Source organism: Sorghum bicolor, chromosome 4 (assembly GCF_000003195.3).
Source record: "Sorghum bicolor cultivar BTx623 chromosome 4, Sorghum_bicolor_NCBIv3, whole genome shotgun sequence".
Lineage (NCBI taxonomy): Eukaryota > Viridiplantae > Streptophyta > Magnoliopsida > Poales > Poaceae > Sorghum > Sorghum bicolor.
The window spans coordinates 742458-761356 of NC_012873.2; the positions used below are offsets into that span (position 1 = coordinate 742458).

The window sequence follows — 18899 nt, forward strand, 5'->3', positions numbered from 1 at the left end:
AGCCTCCTTCTCGATACAATGCTTATACGGTTATATCTAGTTCCTTTCAATTCATTTTCCAACGAAAAATGAGGGTGAGGTGATTGAGCCATTCGTCTCCCTATATGCAGATATGAAGAGATACTAGAAACTACTTAGGTGACCCTTTTTGGTAGGGCTCGTTCGGCTCTGACTCTGTCTCTACCTCCGTGCTATATTAACCGGAGGAGCTATAAATTGCCCCCCCCCCGTTCATGTTGTTTTGGAGAAGAGAGATAAAAAAGCTTCTTGATATAGTAGCTGCTACAGTGCACTTGGAGGAGTAGCCGTAGCCCTTGAGAGTCATGCCAACCAGCCCTTAGGGCGTCCCCAACGGTCTCAGTTAAATCGCCGGCTACTGTGTCGACGAGAATAATAAAATAATGAAACAAGCCAACTTTGAACGCATGTCAGAGACTCAAAAATTTTTGAAAGACGTGCGAGCTAGGCGATTTCTTCATCGCTAGCGCTACAAATTTTCTCATTCTCTCTCTTCCTGATTGGACGAGCTAGTCCTCCTAGCTGTCAGCCATTGTGGACGCCCTTACTGGTCCTGAACAGGAAAACGGAAGCCCCAAACTTAGACCAATGTATGTAATGTTTTAATTGGTTTCCTACTAATAATTAGCGAACGAGCAAGGGCCATGGTGGCGCCATTCACGAACAAAATTTTTCTTTGATTTGCTACACGGCTACTGCCTCTGCCCAGCGTTTCGGTAGCTGTGTAATTACTTGGTAGAGGTTTCGGTAGCCAACTAATTCTTTGGTAGAAGTGTAGATTAACCGATTCAAAAAATAAAAATTTACACCATTATAGGAACAGAGATAAAATCCTAGGTACAATAAGTGTAGGACGTAGTATTCAGTTTGAGAACAGATGACAACGAGCTTTGATCAATTAAATTGGCTTGATTTGATTTCTTCATTCTCTTTGGGGGTGCTTGTATAATTAAGGAAATTTCAAAGCTTATTCAGCTGCTTACATTAATCTACAGAATCTATAAGCTAGTTAATCTTCACAGCAAACATTTGGCTACATACAGGCTCAAGATCCTGCAGCAAAGCAAAATCTAGGTACATGAACAAATCATTGACAGGCACTGAACACGAGGCAACTCAACCTAAGCTATCATGGCGCCTAGTCGTAGTCTGAATCCGGCGTGGTGCTGAACACCGGCCTGTCCTTGTCCACCACCACGGCGGGGGCGACGGCGGCAGGGGCGGCGCTGTCCTTGTCCTTGCCGCTGGTGGTGCCGCTGCTCCCGCTCTTGCGCCGCGGCTTGGCCTCGCCGAGCATGGTGATCACGTCGCGCATGGACGGCCGGTCCCGCGGCGCCCTGGCCGTGCAGAGCACGGCGATGCGCAGCACCAGCAGCATCTCCTCCCGGACGTGCGCGCACCGGCCGCCGACGTTCTGGTCCAGGTGCTCCTCCACCGTGTTGCTCCGGATCTTGTCCCGCACCCACCCCACGATGTCCTGCCCCTCGCCGAACTCCGCCTCCACCGCCCGGCGGCCCGTGATGAGCTCCATCAGCACCACGCCGTAGCTGTAGATGTCGCTCTTCTGATCCACCTTAAGCGTGTACCCGTACTCTGGAATCGAAGCATGCGTCAGAACTCAGAACAATCAATCGCTTCAGATTCATGGATGGATGGATCGGCGATGATACCAACCTGGCGCGATGTAGCCGTAGGAGCCGGCGACGACGGAGACGGACTCGTTGGTGCGCGCCAGTGCGCGGGCGAGGCCGAAGTCGGCGATGCGGGCCTCCATGTCGGCGTCGAGGAGGATGTTGTTGGACTTGATGTCGCGGTGGATCACCGGCGGGTGGCAGTCGTGGTGGAGGTACGCCAGCCCCTGCGCCACGCCGGCGGCGACGTCGTAGCGGGACACCCAGTCCAGTAGCGCGCGCTTCTCCGGCGGGCCGTGCAGCGCCTCCCACAGGCTGCCGTTGGGCATGAACTCGTACAGCATCATGGCGTCCGCGTCGTTGTGCACGTACCCGAGCAGCCGCACGATGTTCCGGTGCCGGAGCCGCCCCAGGAGCGCCACCTCCTTGAGCACGTCCGCGGTCACCTCGCTCGCCGCCGCGTCGCCGTCCACCGGCGCCGGCCGCCACAGCTTCTTCACGGCGATCACGGCGCGCGCGCGCGGGAGCTCCGCCCTGTACACCACCCCGGTCGCGCCCATGCCCACCACGTTCGCCTCCTTCACGCACGCCACCACGTCGGCGCTCGTGAACCCGAGCCGCTGGAACGCCGTCAGCCGCCACGGCCACGCGCCCGACTCCGCGCCCAGGCTCTCGTCGTCGTCGCAGCAACCCCCCGCGTACCACCGCCGGTACGCGTACCGCCCGGCGACGACCGCCGTGAACGCGGCGACGACGGCGAGCATCGCCGCGAGCCAACCCACCGCGACGCGCTTCAGGCGCGCGCTGCCGCGGGCAGCGCGCGACGCCACGCCCGTGTCGCGGCTCCCGAAGCACGGCGGGAGCACGCCGCCGCACAGCCCGGCGTTGCCCGCCAGCTCGTCGGGGTTGATGGAACGCAGGAGACCGTTCCCGGGCACGGGACCCGTGAGGTTGTTGTACGATAGGTTGAGCGTCTCCAGCGCCGGCGAGCTCCCGAAATTCTCCGGTATGCCGCCGGTCAAGGAGTTGCTCGACAGATCAAGGATGGCCATCGCGGGCATCATGGCGAGTGACTTGGGTATCTCGCCCGTGAGCCGGTTGTGCCTGAGGTTCAGCTTGACCAGCCTCTGGCATGAGGCGAGGCTGGACGGTATCGCGCCGGCGAGCCGGTTGTTCGACAGGTCCAGCGCCGCCAGTGCCGGGCAGTCCTGGAACTGGTCGGGGAGCTCGCCGGAGATGATGTTGTTGGACGCCAAGAAGCTCTGCAGCGTCGGGATCGTGAAGAGGCTCGACGGCAGCGAGTATTGGAGGTGGTTGTGAGATACGTCGATGAACGACAGAGACGTCGATAAAGCGAGGTCGCTGGGGATCTCTCCGGACAGGTCGTTGCCTGCGAGCTCGAGCCGCTGCAGCGACGGCAGCTTGCCGAACCCGATGGGGATCGTGCCGGTGAGCCGGTTGCTCTGCATGCGCACGCGCACCAGCGACGCGCACGACGCGAGCCCGGCCGGGATCCCGCCGGTGAAGCCGTTGTTGAACATGATCAGCTTGGCGAGCGCCTTGCCGTCGCAGATCCCAACCGGGACGGGGCCAGTGAAGGAGTTCGACGACACGTCCACCCACTGCAGCGGCGAGCTCTTGCCGAGCGACGCGGGAAGCTGCCCGGTCAAGGAGTTGTTCCACAGCTCGAGCACCTCCAGGCTCGGCAAGTCCCCGATGGTCGCTGGCACGGTGCCGTCGAGGTGGTTGCACATGAGGTTGAGCAGCCGGAGGTGGCTCAGCTGCGCGACCTCGTCGGGGATCGGGCCCGTGAGCGAGTTGTCGGACAGGTCGAGGAAGACGAGCGTCGAGATGTTGCCGACCTCCGGCGGTATCTTGCCTTCGAGGTTGTTCTGGTAAAGGTAAAGCGCGGTGAGCGCCGGAAGCTTGCCGAGCTCCGCTGGGATGGGCCCGTCGAGGTTGCCGACGGCGAGGTCCAGGTACTGGAGGTTGGCGAGGCTGCCGAGCTCCGGCGGGATGCTTCCCTCCAGCGCATTGTAGCCGATGATGAGGCTCTCGAGCGACTCGAGCTCGCCGAGCTCCGCCGGGATCTTGCCGGTGATGTTGTTGCCGGAGAGGCCCAGGAACCTGAGCTTAGTGAGGCTCCGGTAAGACGCCGGGATGTCACCGCTGAAGAAGCTGCCCCTCAGGTCGATGGTCTCGAGGGACGTGGCATTGGCGAGGTCGGCGGGGAGCGCGCCGACGAAGTTGTTGCCGGAGGCGTTGACGGTGGCGAGGTCAGCGCAGGAGCCCAGGCCGGCCGGGAACGCGCCCTCGAAGGAGTTCTGGCTCACGTCGAACACCTGGAGGTTGGACAGCGGCGCCAGGGACTTGGGCAGCGTGGTGGCGAACGCGTTGGAGGAGAGGTTGAGGACGGTGAGCGACGGCAGCCGGAGCACGTCTTCCGTGACCTTGCCGCTCAGGTTCTTCCCGGAGAGGTCGAGCGCGTCGACGAGGCCGGCGGCGTTGCACCGGACGCCCGTCCATCTACAATGCGGCGAGGCCTTGGCGCCATCCGTCCAGTCGGCGAGCGCACCCAACGAGTCAACGAAGCCCGCCTTTAGCGTGAGCATCGCCGCCCGCTCGTCGCCACCGCCGCCGGCGCCGGCGCCAACTCCGGTGTACAAGATGGAAGACACTGTCACTAGCAGAACCAGTACCGTCACTCTGGCCTCCATTAGAATCCTCTGCCACTTTCCTAGAAAGCACTTTTGGGAGCTGAAATCGATCAGCTTCTAGCTGCAGCAGGTGCCTCTGCTGCTTCTAGTGCTGCGCCATGTCAGAGGCACTGTCTGGCTTGCCTGCTAGTAGTTTGTTTGCTGACACTACTGCATCTGCAGGAATGGCAGAGGCTGTAGGTGGAAGAAGAAGAAGATGGCAGAAACAGGCTTTATATCATCACTCTCACTAGTCCCAAGATTGGTTAAAGCGTGTAATAAGATAATGGATCTTCTTGGCATTTCTTAACATGCCACCATGCCGTTTGTTTAGTGCCTGGACACCTCACCCTGCTAACGAATGTGAGCTGGGTTTTGGAGAGGGGGCATGAGAACATGGAACATGGAGGGAATGTGTTTTAAAGCCATGGCTTTTGCAGCCTGCTTTTGGGCAATGTTGGCATTCTTTAATCTTTTACTTTGTGGCAGCCCCCATCAGATTAGAGTAGATTAATTGCATTTGCATCTTCAGTTTACATTCCCTGTCATTGCAGACAGTAGAAGATTAGCTCTGCTCTAACTTTCTGAACCTTATTGATTACTGACTAGTAGGAGTACTAATCAGAGACCAACAGACCTGCTGTAAATTACGTGTTCGTACGGCCTGTTCTTTTGGAAGCTTCTGTTATCAAGTTCTGAAACAGATCTACTCCTGCATTTTGTGTAGATGAAATGAAAGCCTAAGATTTCAACTGATCCTGATCTACATCTACTGGTACCATGCAGAAGCTAGCTCCTACTCTCTGTGGTACAGATAAGCTATTAGGACAATAAGAGCTACAGTAATTTGACAGTGCTAATTCTATGTCATTATATTTGCCAGTCAGTACAACAGGAGGATGCTTCCATTGCAGGCTCTAAAAGAGTAGATTTAACCCAAAGGGAGACAAGAGGGTAGAGGGGTATGTTCTTGGTGTTGTCCTGATGCAAGCACCCTAACTAGCTAAGAGATCTGGACACATGTTATGCATAAACAACTAAAGAAAGTTTACCCCGCCGACGCATATGTATGTAGTACAGTGGTGCATGTGTTGAGTCTGCCCAAGTTGACCTTGTTAAAATAAAACCTGCGCTAATCATTCCTGTGACAGTAGGCATGCATGCAGTAGCTGCTATTGCTGCTGTTACTGCTCTTCTCTGACTAGGGGATCCTTTGAGCATTGCTTGGCACATGTCCCCAGTAGAATGTCACTTGTCCTGCATGCATCAGATGAAAAGGGAACAGAAGTAGTACTAGCAACGTAATTAAATGGGTTAATTAGCAGTTTGGAAGGCTGTCCTACTGTGAGTTGACACAGTTTGGAAGGCTGCTGAAACACAGTCAGAGAAAGAATCAGAAGTGATTAGTGAAATTGTTAAATTGGCCTGCAAGGCTGATATATACAATTCTCCCGTATCTGATGATCTGAATGAAGTCAATGAACATCTGATCAAGCAATAACAGCAATGGCAAGGGACAGAAATATATACTGCATCTAGAATAACAACTGCCATCAAATTCTTTGTACGAAGAAACCATTCCCGCCTAGAGGTCTGTTGTTCATGAGAGATCTTGCGGCTGATAAGTGAAATGAACAGTTCATTCGGCCAGTGAACAACAGAAAACCAGAGCTTCTACTGTGTTTACCAGTTACGCTGTTGGTACTGAAGAAAATATGTGAACCTTAGCTGCGAGCGGCTTTTTCTTGAGGCTATGTATATAGACCCTAGGATGTCAATTCTATAAGCATATTTTGAAATCGTTGCAGTGGTATTGGCATTTTTGAAGTTCATAAGAAACTAGGGACAAAGTGCATTAAACATTGAAGAGCTAATAAGTTAAACTGGAAATGTTGTCAAGTAAGAGTGAAAAACACTATGCACTTGTTCTTAATTATTTAGCTACACTATATATTAATTCTTGCATAGCTAGGTCCTTATTTAGTTGCCTTTTTAATTACAAAACTAAACTAAATAAGACAGCTACCTAGGCCTAATAACCTCCTGATTCAGCAATAATTTATACATTCATCCATACCTTTATGTACACCAATTTTGAACAGTAACGTGGAAATACTAATCTGAGTTTGCACCACGGAAGAATGCAGAGTTCAATTGCTATGCTCTCCGACCATAAAACAAATGAAAAGATACATAAGGAACAGTATGTGAGGGTGTATGAATGTGTGTGTATCTAGTCCAGTTTGATGTATGTGGCACATATCAGAATGACAATAATCTCCAAAGAATGTGCCACGACACAGCAAAACGGCTAGAAACACATCTTGATCGATCAAACAAAGTGCAATTGTGGTGGACAATAATACTGATAGAAAAGCCTAACTAGCTAGGGAACACAAACCAAAGGAGTTCATAACCATAGGTCCTAATGAGGGGCACTAATCTTTCCTCAAAAAAAGGCACTAATCAAGGTGCTAGCTTTTGCACTAGCTACTAGCAAACTTTGCATGCAGGAGCAGGATATGCAGGTAGAGCTAGATGTGTAGTGCAGGCTAATGTGTACTCAAGATGATGGAAGATCATACATACAATGCAATGGCGTGCGGTGCTATTTAAGCAACTGCTTGTTGTAGGCGGCATACCAACCAAACTTAATCATGCAGCCATGAGTTTGGTGTTGGAGGAAAAGTAGTACTACTTAGTAAGAAAAAGATAAAAAATCAAATCCCCAAAGTTAGCCATGCTAGCCTGTGACATTCTCTCATCATTAGCCTGTAGCTTCTTTGCTTGCCTGTAACCCATGCATAGCAATAGCAATCCAATCATTTTTGCACCGTCGGCCAGCTGCGCTTCCTCTATGGAATTAATCATTTCAGTTAAGCTTCATGTTTAGGCTATATGCATTGGTCGATGCAGCAGAAGCCTGATATTAATATATTTCCTTTTCTAAAAAAATGTTTTAGGCTATATATGATCGAGTTGTTAACTTGTTAGCCATGTCGTCTTGCGGCAGAAACATAGATAAAGGTGACTAATGTATGTTGTGTGCGACTACGTATACGTGTACGCCTTCTAATAATGCGTATGTTTGCAGTTTTGCACTGCATCAATAGCACTTTGCTACATATAGATACAGCAAGCTATTACGAATTTAACATAAGAGAGATAAGCTTAAGCCTTAAGGCTAGTACTTAGTTCTATGCTGGCGCGTGGCATATAGAACTAGGGTTAGAAACCATGTATAATATATCTTTAGGTCCATTGTCATAGATAATAGATAGAACATATACAGTAACAAATAACAGCACTGTGATACGATATTATGCATAGAATGAGTTGTATTATACTCTAATTGTCTTGGAAACAGTGGCACGATAAACTGTGTTGGGATAATCTAACAACAAGCTCTTGTATCTTGGATAAATATACATGGTTACCCGACAAGACGGCGATAAATTAAACAATGTCAAGGAGATGTCACTCACTGTCTTTAGCGCTCGCAGCTCGAGAGGAGTTTTCCACACAGCACAAAACTACCACACCATCCATATGACTCCTGTCCTATCACCCTTTGGATATAAAAAGTCAAAACCCAAAGAATTCCCTGAACTTCCACTCTCTGGTTTCTACTACTACCTCTAATCTCTCACCAATCATCCGGAATAGTATATCAAAAGAGTGGGTTCGGACCTAATGTAAAGCAATCGTACGGTAATATATAATTAAAAAGAGATATGATCTTGATTTGATGAATTATTGATCATTAGTTGGGCTGCATATGCATGTTGCCAACGGGTGATCACTTTCATTAGTAGCAGTTTGTTTGCCACCCTTGTGCCTTGCCGCGGGAATCTTCTTCTTCCCATGTTATGTTTGTTGCTGGCTCCATCTCCAATTCTCCTTGCAGCAGGATGCAGCCATGCAAGCATTCACAAGGGTTGCAAAAGACTAGCTAGTTGCATGGAGCATCATATAACATCTCATCTTCGGTGTCTGTCTGCTTTAGTTGTTAGCTATGTCCGTTCAGGTTCCCTGCATGAAACAGTTGAAATTTGGGAGTAATTGGTGGGTACATGAACATGAATAACAAAAGTTCCTATACTGTATAGCATCTTTTGACAAAGATGTATTGTATATCATATACTTAAAACATTGCGCTGTATTGTATATTTGTTATCTAGATTTTTATGGGAGAAACATATGAGCTCACCCATGCATGTAGTGCATTTTCCTTATTTTTTTAAAATTAACAAAATTGTGATGCGTACTACTTACTAGCACCTGTCATATATAGAATCAACCGAGTGTATGATTTTTTTCAGATTGCACGCCTAATTTATTTCAAAGAAACATATATCCCCAAATTGTGTGATATATCATAACTGTCTTCCCCAAACAGAATCTTAATAAAACTTAGCAGAGTTTACTTATTACTATTGGCAATGGAAAGTACAGAATTATTTGAGCACAGAGAACGAATTTACATGTGAAATCAATTACCCTTTAGCTATTATTGCAGAATAAAGCTGAAACAAAACCAGAATCAATTAACATGCACAAGTAAGCAATCATGTAGAGAAACATGGAGATTAATCATGGAGAGATGGGGGAATAATATTCAGTTGGCTGGCTTAACAGCCTCACCGCCACCGTCGCTAGGCTACTGGTAGTTGGTGGCTAGCTAGGTAAGCCACATGCGCACATGCTACCCAATGCTAAGTACCCATGGATAGACAGCAGCTAGGCACCAACATCAAACGATAAACTGATGCTGGCCATGTGAAACCCTCTTGCTAAGCACCTTCCAAACTAGCTATCTACTCCTCTTTCTCTCTCTTCTTCACCTTTCTCTAATCATATTCTTTTATTTTATTTACGCAGCAATTGGATTATTATATATTTTAATTCCAGTACCTCACAGATTCACAGGTATGGATGGATATATGTCAACCACTTCCATGTGGGCCCAACTTGACCAGGCCCAGCATGTCAGTGAGTTGGAATATGTATGTCTGTGTATATATCCTAGAATGCAGATGAGCCTCTCACACCATTATCAAGCATGAACGAACTTGCTCTGTGAGTTAACATGGCCCGGCTGATGGATCCAGCTCAACAATTAATCATGCAAACGATCCCATATTCCTCACAAATGTATGTATTATATATCTTTTCTTCTTCCTTTACATGCACTGGTTAGTTTCCTCTAGCTAGTGAGGCGTTTGGTGAGAGGCATGTGCATGCATGGCTGACATATCGGCATTGTGAGGCAGGCTTCTACATATATACCCTTCTCGATCGTACATTTTGGGAGTTGGATCGAGTTGGAGCCCAACGAATGAAACAATGAATCAGTCAGTCATCGGCGGCAGGTGGCGGCAACGTAACATGCTATATATGCATGCAATGCAACAATCTGCAAACACGCAACTGCAACTAAAAACACACGCCATGGCGACGAAGCAAAACATGGAGCATATATATACCTGCCATATTCTGTGGACAAGCAAGTGTGCATATATTTGTAACCAAATTATATATATATATATATCATCATCGTCATCCAGGAAACCAGACGTACCGACGGCTGAAACTCAGGCACAGTTTGATTCGCCACAGGCTAAGCAACATCGTAAAATTTCTGTGGTTACCCTGCAATTCCACCACGGCACCACCTATAAACAATGACCCCCCCCCCCCCTGTTCCCAATAAAGAAAACCCCCATGAATGCCAGGAAACTGCCGAAATTACTATCCTGAATTCCTGATTTCAAACAAATGTGTGGTAGACTGACCCATTCCACTTAAGCAGGATAGTCCAAATACTCGCTCCTTTTAAAATAAGTGCACATCTCAAATTCTAAAGAGTCATTAAATTAGATATATATTGTATCTCTAAATAAATGTATTATGAAAATAAATTTCTTTACTACACATTAATTATAAATATTACTATCTTTTCTAATATATTTGATCACACTTAAAAAAAGAGTAATCATAAAAGTAAGATATGTATTTATTTTGAGATGGAGAGAGTAGTCCTTAGAATGTGGTAGAGACACCCTTAGTCCGCACGACACTCAGGATCGTCATCAACCAGATCGCAAGACATATACAATCACATCACACAGTCACGTCATGTTCGAATTCACATAATTTTCTTGAGCTTGCATCGCAATAGCTTCATAGCACACATCCCATTATTAGGATGTGCTTCATCGTGCTCAAAAAAACTTCCATGCATAACAATTGGTTGTAACTCATCGTACACCTCCCCTAGTCGGGTAGAAGTAATTGTTCTTGGGGCCTTGGGGTGGTGCAGGTGGTGGGGCGTTAAGGTTTGAAGCGAGGTGGTGGTTTGTCACATGAGTATGAGGCAGTGAGAGAGGAGGAATAACCCTCCTCGGCTAAAGAATGGATAGCAGTGGTAGATGGACAAGGTGGCCGGCAACTTGTGGCAGTGGTGGACCGATAACCTAGATTCATTAAATCTAGGTGTGTAGTCTAAAAGCTAAAGTCCTATTTAGATTAGCTAGAGCTAATAAAAACCATCTTCTTCTCACTCTGCATCATCAAGGAGCGCCTTGGCTTTTAGAACAACGCGACATACTACAACAAGGTACCACAAGATGCACGGAGGACAGTGTAACTACTTTGTTGCTCTCTTCTTTGTGGTGTGAAATGGGGTGCACTAGCTACACGGTGCCCAATGTAACTACTCTCTCTTCATGGTGTGCAGCATTGGAACCTAGGGGTGCGGCCACGTGCCCACGCCCCTCCTCCCCCTTCCGCCAGCACACATCGCTATAAAATTGGCAACAAATACCTTTAAAAATGGTTCCCAAACTTGGCCCCCTCTAGAAAATGATTTTTAGAGGTAGTGAAGATTTACAATCTTCTCTAAAAATGCTTCTATCTTTAGAGGTGTTGGGTCTACAAGATGTGGAGCCGTCTCTAAAAAATAGGTACAACATAGTATTTTTTTTCTAATAGAGTCAGATGAAAATAAACTTTAGAATCTGTAATTTTGTTGTTGACAACTTTTTCGTTCTGAAGTAATTTAAATACCATAAATTATGCTTGAAGTTATTACATTTTAAAATTCTTTTTAGTTTTGAAATTATCTCATATGGAGAAACGAATAAAATCAAAGTTATAGATCTTGAAAAGATATAAAACATTGCTGCAGAAAACTTTATTATTTAAAATAATCTATGGTCCCAAAGTTTAGTTTGAAATCCTCACATATTGAAATTCAAAATGGAGAAATGACAAACATCAAAGTTGTAGATCTGGTAGAGATATTACAACTTTCTAGTTGATTTCTTTTTTCATTTGAAATCATTTATTTAAGAAAAATTATGTTTAAATTTCTTAATTTGAAATTCAAAATTTTTGAGTGACTTCGATTAGAGAAATGACCAAAACCAAGGTTCCATATTACTTTCCCATTGAAACCTTTTTCATTTGAATTTGTGTAAGGTCTCAAATTCAAATAGGGCAAGATTTATGTATCAAATTCACAAACCTGCTTTGTTCATTGGTGCTAATCCCCTCCCTGTAGTTTACCTATGTCTCCTTCCTCCTAACTGATCACGTGTCCCGAGTGTGGTTCTCTCTCCTCACTGCTCTAGGTGATTGACCACGGGTTTTGTGCCCATCGTCAAGGGATATATGAGAATTGATCAAATTATGCCAAACGAGGGTAAAATAAAATAGATTTACCTGGAAACCTTGTTAAAACGTGCTCTAACAAGACGTGGATGAGAGATAGAGTTGAAAATAATACCTTCTGTTAGCTCCCACTCGCTCTAATGGGCCATCACATGTAGAAGTAGACCTATTTTGTAGACAATTTAGCAAAACAACTTCAGCTTTAATAGTAGAGCTACTCATGAAGCTAAAGTCTAAAAAAAATAGTTGTACTAGTAAAATAGAGTTGTAGACAAGCATTTCTTAGATGTTGTATGTAGGTAATAAATAATTTAGACAACAGAAAGTGGTCCAAAATCTCTTGCGCTCAAGATTTAGCATAGGCCAGTTACAGTTACAGTGGTACTATGTTTTTTTTAGCAACAGTTACAATGGTACTATGTAGTTCGTCGGCCCGCCACAGCCCACAGACGCCGCACTCTTACTACTCAAAAGCTGGCCCAGCGGGCTCCGATCGCTTTCTTGGCCCAATGCCCTATTCCTTCCTATTCGGCCGTGGCGTCCCGGTCTTCCTAACAGGCTAACACGTACGTATTGGAGTGACTAGTCGCAATTATTTTGTGCTTGTTTATATTACGTATAAGTACGTAACTGAGCCTTCAAATGGTAATCATCAATTGACTGATGAGGGTGGTTTAATTAGACAGGAACTGCTTTGCATTGCATCTGTAGAAAAGTTTTAAATGTTGAGACAGAAATTAAACCATACACCAACAAAACTGTGAAAATTAAAAATAACTTCATCATTATTTAGAAAAGCGCGATAGATATAGATATATTATACATACTAACATACAGATAGAGAAGAGAAAATGGAGGTAATAAGAGAATAGGTAGAGATTAACGAGATAACAATTATATTAAGGAGCTATGTGAGGAAGGAAATTAATTATCACTGCCGCCTAGTGGTTCACTTGGAGCAAATATCTAGGGAGATTGTAATAATCTATAAATATGAAGCTGCATATATACTTGCTCTCTGGCTCATCGCAGGATGCAGATCATGATGAAGAAGATGGGCAGCGCGAGGAAGATAATGTTGATGCTCTTACTGCTAGTCGTTCTCATCGCCTCACGTAAGTTACATAGGCCATGTTTGTTTGGATCCTCCTATTTTTCAGGAGCTTTTCTGATAAGTCAACTTTTTACATGTTTCCTGCTTAACGGCTTCTCACCAACAAATTAAAGGCTAACAAGCTTAATTATTAGCCTCAGTAAAAAGCTGTAGTCCATGTAGCTGCTAGGCATGAAATGTCTAGGCTTCCAAAACTCCCAACCCAAGACAACATTTGCAATTCAACAAGACTCTGCCTTTTTCATCCCCTGTACAAAAGTTGGTTTGAAGTCATTGTGGCTTTTTAGGAGTAGAATCAATTTGGAGTTGCAAATTCCTCTGCATGCATATGGACCATGGACATGGATATAATCATACGATGATATTAGCAGATGAGGCGGCCAGAATTGGGGTGGGCACTGAAACTGAATTGTTTTCTTGCGGCGATGACAACAATCCAGAGATCAAGTGCCTCTATAGGTGCATAATACGGCCGGGCCTATGCAACAAGTGCTGCAAGAAATCAGGCTTCGTCAGCGGCAAGTGCGTGGGGGGTGGCTGCTACTGCTGCACTGCACCACTTGACAAATAATCCAACCCCACTTGCTTCACACCCGCGCGCTCGTGCCTCTGCTATATGCATTCATGTACTCCAGCAAATTAAAATAATAATCGGCGTCTGCATGAATAGATGGATGGATGTGTGGTTCTCCTTTTAATTTTCCCTCTATGCATGGTCGTAATTAAGTAGTAACACACACCACTCAAGGAGTCAAACCATTTTAAATTTGATTAAATATATATAAAAAAATGCTAATATTATGATGTGTGTAGTAAGTGTGATGATCGAGAGCGATCAGTATGTATCATACACTTTTTTTATAGGAATTTGGTTAAAGACAATTTTTATATTAAAATTGTAGCTATTTATGGGATCTATAACTTTGTAATTGAGAAGTTTCTGTTTGAAACCGTCTTAGAGCTAGTCTCAAAATATTGTTTAAGTTTATCACTACAGAAAAATCCTACTTTGCCGAGAGCCGAAATCTTTGCCGAGAGCCGTGGAAAAGGCGCTCGGCAAAGACGGACCTTTGCCGAGGGCCAGGTACGACGCTCGGCAAAGGCCTCCTTTGCCAAGAGTAGAGCGCTCGGCAAAGGAGAGCTCTCGGCAAAGTCCCTTGACGTCTAACGGCAGCAGCTGCCGTCCCCTTTGCCGAGCGCCAAATGTTAGGCACTCGGCAAAGGATGGTTCTTTGCCGAGCGTCAGCTTGGAGGGCCCTCGGCAAATCCTTCTTTGCCGAGTGTTCTATCTGGCTCTCGGCAAAGCTTTTTTATTTTTTTGTTTTTTCGATCTGAATTTTTTTTGAAGCTTTTTTACACTGTTTCAAACCCTATTTTAAAGTTTGAGAGAAGTTTGACTTTTTTTTTGCTATATTTGACTGATTTAATTTGTTTCTTTGTGTTTTTTCGGATAATTCAAATTTGAACTACACGTACATGAAATATCGCAACGCAGTGTTTCAAAAAATGATATTCATGGTATTATGTATATTCTGAGTCCGTATCTAGGACCTCACACGAAATCTCGACCAGCTCGCTGAGGTAACACATCGAGTTACGTGCACGAAAAGTGTATTAAAATTATATAAAATCCAAACGAAGTTCGAAAATCGTGAAACTTGACGGCGCGTCGTGTTATCTCATGTGGAAGCTATGGTTAAAATTTGAGAAGATTTGGAGCAAGTTGCAGCGTCGAATGTGTAAAATCCAGACATCTCTCCACATGTCTACAGCCCCGCGGACGAGGCCGAGGCGTACACCAACCCGAACGCCTACGAGAAGATGGCCGAGTACACCTCACATGCTCACGCGCGCCACGGGGACGACTTCGACTCCGCCACTGAGCCCCTCGACACAGAGATCCTGATGAGGGCTGGAGGAGGAAAGCAGCACGGGCGGTACTATATGGCCCATAGCGCCATCGACTCGACCACTGTGCCCACGCTCCGCCAGGTGCGACAGGCGAGTAGCACGACCTCCTCCGGCGTCCCCATACGAGCTCGGCACCCGTCTTTCCAGGTAACTATAGTTTTATGCGTCGTTCATATACTTTACATATATACCTAGTGCATTGTTCAAACATCACGGGGTGTGTTATTGCAGTCCCAGTTGGCCGAGTTGCGGGCCAGGCAGGAGTCCGCGGAGGAGGCCCATCGGCAGGAGATAGCGCGCCAGAACGAGGCCCATCAGCACGAGCTGGCGCGCCAGTTCGAGGCGTTTCAACAACACCAGCAGCGTCAGATGCAGGACTTCGCCAACTACTTCACCTCCCTTCAGATCCCTGGTGTAGTCACGCCTCCGCTGCCTGCCTCGCTGTTCGCTCCACTCCCTCTTCCCGGCACTGTGATACAGTCTCCAGTGAGTATATACGAGTGCATATTGCTTTGTCTTCTGCGGACATCATGCAGGTACTAATGACATCGCTCCTACTTTGTGAAGGCACAGTCGCACGGATCGAACCCGACTCCTCAAGACGGCGCTTCTCCAGGCCATGGGTGTCAGATCCAGCAGACTCCACAGCAGACGTGGTCTGGCGCTCCTCGGCCTCAGACGTACGGGTGGGGGTCCGTGGTCAGCTGGCGCTCCTCCGCCTCAGACACACGGGTGGTCGCCGTGGTCAGGTGGCGCGCCTCAGCACCCAGCAGGTTGGCCGCAGCAGGGGTGGCCAGGTGAGGGCTCTTCCCAGGGACACGGGGACGCCGGGTCGCAGCCGGACCAGTGATATGGACATGTTATGCTTGTGATGGATATGTTAGGTGGATTTGTGAACTTTGTGTATGCGAATTTGTGACAGGATGAATACCAACTATTCTGTATGTGGATTTGTGACCATTGATGGATGCATGTGTCGATTTGTGACTATATATGTTATGCAGGTTCTATTACATATGTTATGTATGTTGTCTATTGTGAATTGAGTGAAAAAACAGTAAAAAACTGAAAAAACAGCAAAAATCTCAGCTTTGCCAAGTGCTGGCACTCGACAAAGCTGGGCACTGCGTGGCTGTGGTTCCCAGCTTTGCCGAGTGCCAGCCACCAGACACTCGGCAAAGAAATATTCAAAAAAATAAATAAATATTCTTTGCCGAGAGCCAGCTTGTAAGACACTCGGCAAAGATTTTTTCCAAATAAACAAATAAATAATCTTTGCCGAGAGCCAGCCAGCAAGGCTCTCGGCAAAGAATTTTTTTTAAAAAAATAAACAATCTTTGCCGAGCGCCGGCCATGGTGACGCTCGGCAAAGAGCCGTCAACTAACGCCTCCCTTGCGACGGCTGTCAGCCTTTGCCGAGTGCTGACGTGGCTCTCGGCAAAGCCTTTGCCGAGAGCCTACCACGTGGAGCTCGGCAAAGACAGCCTTTGCATGCCGATTAAGACTATGCCGAGCGGTCTTTGCCGAGCGGGCTCTCGGCAAAGGCTTTGCCGAGAGCTTAGTGGCCCTTTGCCGAGCGCTCGGGCTCTCGGCAAAGTACCAGAATCCTGTAGTGTATGGATTTTAAAATTTAAAATTTTCAAACGGCCCTAGCTAGCTAGATGTTGATATAGTTTATTCCAAAGTTGTAGTTCTCAATATAATTAATCTGCAACTTTGTTTTTGAAAAGTTTTAAATTTAAAGTTATTTAGAGTCCCAAATTAATGTACGTTTTAAGGTCATAGGTCTTGAAATTCAAAACTTTGAATTTCTAACGAACCTTGAATGTTCACGTAGTTGATTTCATCTTGTCAAAGTGGGTTGGCCGGCCGAAAATTCTCAGCATATATATATACCCGTCCTGCTGTGAAAATGGCGATGACTTTCCAAGTCATCGGGTCATGCATGCATGTATGCCAATATATATATAATCATGCGGTGTGAGTGCATGTGCAAGTGGAACATGGTGACGCTAGGGGGGGTCCAGTCCAGCGGTTGAGGAACAACAGTTGCTGCGGATGCATGCTGATGATCAAATTTGAGCGGCGCAAGCTCGAATGCGATAGATAGATTCACTGAATCACGGACCCCTGAACACAGCAAATTAAAGTCGCCATGATCGACCGATCAGAGCGAGTACTATGAGCTTGCATTGGCCGGCCGTTCTTGGACCATCGATCGTTCACACTTCACATCACATGGTGAACTTCTTCGAGGGCCCTGCGATGCGATCATGCGATGGAGCAAATTGGACGCGCGCGCTCCTCTCACTGACGATCGAATCAAGACAACTAACCACGTCGCCTTCGACATCCGAGCCAATTAACGTTTCTTCATCCAATCCTCTTTTGATCACTCAGCTCGATCTCTGGTTTTGTATCATATCATATCATCATCATGCATGCAAGTTTCCTAGCTAGTATTAGCTAGCGAGCTGCTCTTTCTTTTGGGCTTCACAATGCAGTTCTGGTCATTCTCATCATTTTCTTTTGCTATCTTTGAGAGATGATGAAAACTCTGCAGCCTTTTTAAAACATTTGCGACAGGACAATTCGTTGGAATGTATAGACAAATTTTCTATATATAGATGCGGGTATGGAATTTTACCTATTAAAAATGATTAGTTGGGAACGAGTATTTCACTAGTACAGAGAAGCTCGGTTCATAATCTATTTGTACAGGTGTTTTTCAGAAACTGTCAGTACTAAGGACTAATGAAAATAGACATTTTTATTGACAATTCATTTAAGATCAGATAACCACATGTGAAAATTGATTTCCACATGGTTGAGTTAAGCCAACTGGAATCTTTTATCTAGAAAATATAAAATTAGGTTTTAAAAATAGAAAAAAAAAATCCTAGAAAGGCCCGCTGGCCAGCCGCCTATCCATCTTCGTCGAAGTCTATAAGGTCTAAATAATTTAGAGGAGGGTGAATAGCCTATTTAAATTCTTCTAAACTTAACTAAACAAGTTTATTAGTAAAACAAATGGCAAAGTCAATCTAGCACTAACACAACTAAGCTAAGAAAACCTCCTACACAAGTCTAGTACAAGACTAAACACTAAACCAAAATAATAAGGCACTACAAAACCTAGCTACACTCCTAAATCAAGGAACAAAACTACTCAAGCTATACAACTAAGTAGGGTAAGCAAGTAAGTAAAGTAAGTAAAGGAGTGAGTAAGCATTCTTATACCGATGTTGATAAGTAGAGATATGTCCAAGAATCAATTACAATGTGTACACAATAAGAAATCTTCGGCAAGAAATGACACACGATTTTTTACCGAGGTTCACTTGCTTCATGGCAAGCTAGTCCTTGTTGTGGCGATACACCCACTTGATGGATCACGAGCTAATTTGCAATCCAAAGCCATACCCTCAGCGGGTGCCGCACTTTCACTCACAAGATGGGATCCTCCAAGCCATGACCAATCCACTATAGTAGCCAATTATGATCTCCCGCGAGGAAGGCTCAAGAATCCCTCACAAATCACTCGGTAAGGCTCGAAACATTCTTAAATCACGAGCTCAATACCTCCGCTGCTCCAAGCCATCTATGGTGTTGGGAAACACCCAAGAGTAACAAGAAATTCATAGCCAACTCAAGGATCAAGTGTCACTAGATACAACTCTCAAAGCAAAGCACTTGAATCTCACTCAATCTCACTAGGATGAGCAATCTAGCAAGAAGATGAGTGGAGGGGATGTTCTCTAACTCAAAGTATGCCTCAAGTACGTGTTCAGAAGTGCCAGAGAGAGCTCCTCAAACACGACCACCTTCAATTTACAACATTACACTCAGGGGCTA

The 18899-nt window shown here is 46.1% G+C and overlaps 1 protein-coding gene and 1 long non-coding RNA gene across 2 annotated transcripts; one reads left to right on the plus strand and one right to left on the minus strand.

Annotated features, from left to right (window-relative positions):
- On the minus strand, positions 908-6942 carry LOC8085186 (MDIS1-interacting receptor like kinase 1). Its single transcript, XM_002453112.2, has 2 exons — positions 1693-6942; positions 908-1611 (listed from the first exon to the last, which is right to left on the minus strand). The coding sequence occupies exons 1-2, from the start codon at positions 4364-4366 to the stop codon at positions 1157-1159; spliced, it is 3129 nt and encodes a 1042-aa protein (XP_002453157.1). The 5' UTR covers positions 4367-6942; the 3' UTR covers positions 908-1156.
- Positions 13047-13831, plus strand: LOC110434476. Its single transcript, XR_002451985.1, has 2 exons — positions 13047-13134; positions 13505-13831. It is a non-coding gene; the product is annotated as an uncharacterized LOC110434476 (long non-coding RNA).